At 35.8% G+C, this 2507-nt stretch overlaps 1 protein-coding gene across 1 annotated transcript in view; it reads right to left on the bottom strand.

Moving 5' to 3' along the window:
- The window catches only part of LOC107746463 (protocadherin-15-like), an 81333-nt gene that overhangs the window by 67689 nt on the left and 11137 nt on the right, over window positions 1–2507 (bottom strand). Inside the window, exon 2 of the mRNA XM_016560685.1 lies at window positions 1562–1676. Within this exon, the coding sequence (XP_016416171.1) occupies window positions 1562–1652 (91 nt within the window). The 5' untranslated portion in view covers window positions 1653–1676. The remainder of the gene's footprint in view (window positions 1–1561; window positions 1677–2507) is intronic.

The raw sequence follows: 2507 nt of genomic DNA, 5'->3' as shown, positions 1-2507 counted from the left end.
TTAAGCTCTAAGATCAATCGTTATCGAGAAACGCAGCCCAGGCTTTGCTTTATACTGAAGGAATAGGCTGCGCTGCGCCTGGGTGTGAGCACAAAATACAGATGAGCTCAGACGGGAAATACTGTACAGTACCTCTGGTTGGATTTAGACTATACGAATTAAATAAAAACTAATTTGTTTTCGATTGTTTTATTTAAGTAGACCTTTAGACATAACAAGATGCGCCAGAAAGCGCACCCTGTTATTTTACAAAAGCAATTTGTAACGTTTTGTTGTTATTGTGGAAGTATAGAAAATAAAGCAGACATTTCTTTCCTCTGTTATCACAGTGTAGCCCAAAGGATCGCGACGGCGCCGCCGAACCAAGATGAACAGTGTTGTGCTTCATATGAAAACATCTCGTTATTACGAGAAAAGATGTCGTTTTAACGAGAAAACATCTCGCTATTACGAGAAAAGATGTCGTTTTAACGAGAAAACATCTCGTTATTACGAGAAAACATCTCGTTATTACGACATAACTGAGTGAAAAAAAAAAATGTGTGTGGCAGCAATGCGTCACCGTAATTGGTAGCTATTTACTTGCTTATTATCTGTACGTACGTACTTACTTACTAATTAATTTTATCATGTGAAGGTCACATTAAACTGGATTTTTTTTTTTTTTTTTACCATGAATCATCTTGCAACTTTTAAAGTGACTTTTATTGACAGATTTTCCCCATTGTTTCATCGTCCCAGACTTTCAATCTTGAGATATGAAAATCCATAATGAACATCATTCATTACGTATTTAAAACTGTGACAATCCAAATGTGATGAAAAGATTGTAACATTTACAGTGTGAATATGATTTATATCAACACAAATTATAACTGTCTATTGTAGCTGTGAAATTAAAAATGAATTAAAAATGAAAATGACAGCTATAAAATTAGCCTAAGGAAGTCATTTCCACCACCTACATTTTCATATCCACAAAAGACCCTATAGTTAAAAAAAAACACATACATAATTCATTAGGCATGATTCTTGTTTAAAAACAATAACAGAACTGCCCTTAAAATTCTCATGTTACATATGTAAACTTTTATATGTAAACTACCTTTCCATGTACTCCTCAAACTGAACTTCGGAAGCATGGTGCTGATGCAAGAATTTAACATTAGCATATTACTAAACTAACGATTTACTCTAATAAGCATAAAAATACACAGGCACACAAATATAGGAAAATTAGCCTCTCTGAAATGAATCACATTTTACTGCTACTTTTCAGTATTTAATTATTTATATTTCTAATCAACATTTCTCTCACATTGCGTGCCATATTTATTTATTGTTTTTACTGAGCTTGTTGCAATGCATTCTGAAATGCTTCATATTCATGCTGCCTACCTTCTGGAACATCAGGAGTGTGCCTACAGAGGCAGCTCACCAGTTTATAAAGCAATCTTATGAGTTTTGGAAAACACATATATCATCATCTAAATTCGATCGCTCCAAAGCAGGAATATTGAAGATGCCAGACAGTCAGGAAAATTTGTGAGGGAGAACTTACCATCTGAATCTTGAGAATAGCTAGCAGCGGTGAGCAGAAGAACGCCAATGCCGATTCCCAACCATTTAAAGAGCCACGACCTCTGGCGCATCTTCACGTATTACAGCATGCTCTCCTGTGAACATAAAGAGACAGATTACGGATGAAGTGCTTCTCTCGCATACATTCTCTGGCATAATGGTGGTTGCACCATTTAAGACGCATGAGTCATAAGTCACATAATTGGTAGCCGGTGCATTTCTAGACAGACCCCAGGGGGATTCAGATGCCAAGTGACCGTTTGATTTTCATCTCTTTGAGAAACTTATTTACCGTTTTTCATAAAAAGCAATCCCAAGGACTTTGAAGTTTACTCACTGAACATTCTAATTAATGAGTCTCGCAACGGCGGTGTTGCTTTATAGCCTACATTTAGCTTTTTACTTCTGGCCGTTGCATTTTGGCTTCAAAATGTATAAACATTGTGTTCATTTGTGAACACAACATGCAAAACGAACAAAACAAATTATTATCTTTTGTTGGCCGCAGACCGTATTTTCTGAAATAAGCCAAAAGCCAATGGAAAAATCCTACTGTGTTTTTGTTGAGGAAACCTGGGTGATGCTGACTTCCAGGTTGGCCTAAAAAAACACATCATCACTGCAGTGCTCTATTCAAATTCATTTATGAATTGGTCAATTGATTTATGGGGCCCTAAATTCAAAGGGAGCTCTGAGGAGTTTAATTGTGAACAAACAAGTTGCGTTTTCATTCATTCTTATAGTTTAACAAACATGTGGAAAGCATTTTCTTTATTGTCTAACCCCAGTGTGATATGAAAAATATAATTTTGTCAACAACGTCTGTCAGACTCAACCCGGTTTACAGTTTTTTTTTTTGTTTGTTTTTTCCAACTGCTTACACACAAAATCTTTACTTGTCACACAATTTCTGAAACCTGACACTC

This window comes from Sinocyclocheilus rhinocerous, unplaced genomic scaffold (genome assembly GCF_001515625.1).
Source record: "Sinocyclocheilus rhinocerous isolate Xijiao unplaced genomic scaffold, SAMN03320098_v1.1 scaffold2725, whole genome shotgun sequence".
NCBI lineage: Eukaryota > Metazoa > Chordata > Actinopteri > Cypriniformes > Cyprinidae > Sinocyclocheilus > Sinocyclocheilus rhinocerous.
Note: the sequence above shows the minus strand (reverse complement) of the source record. Positions and strands in the feature narration are given on the sequence as shown.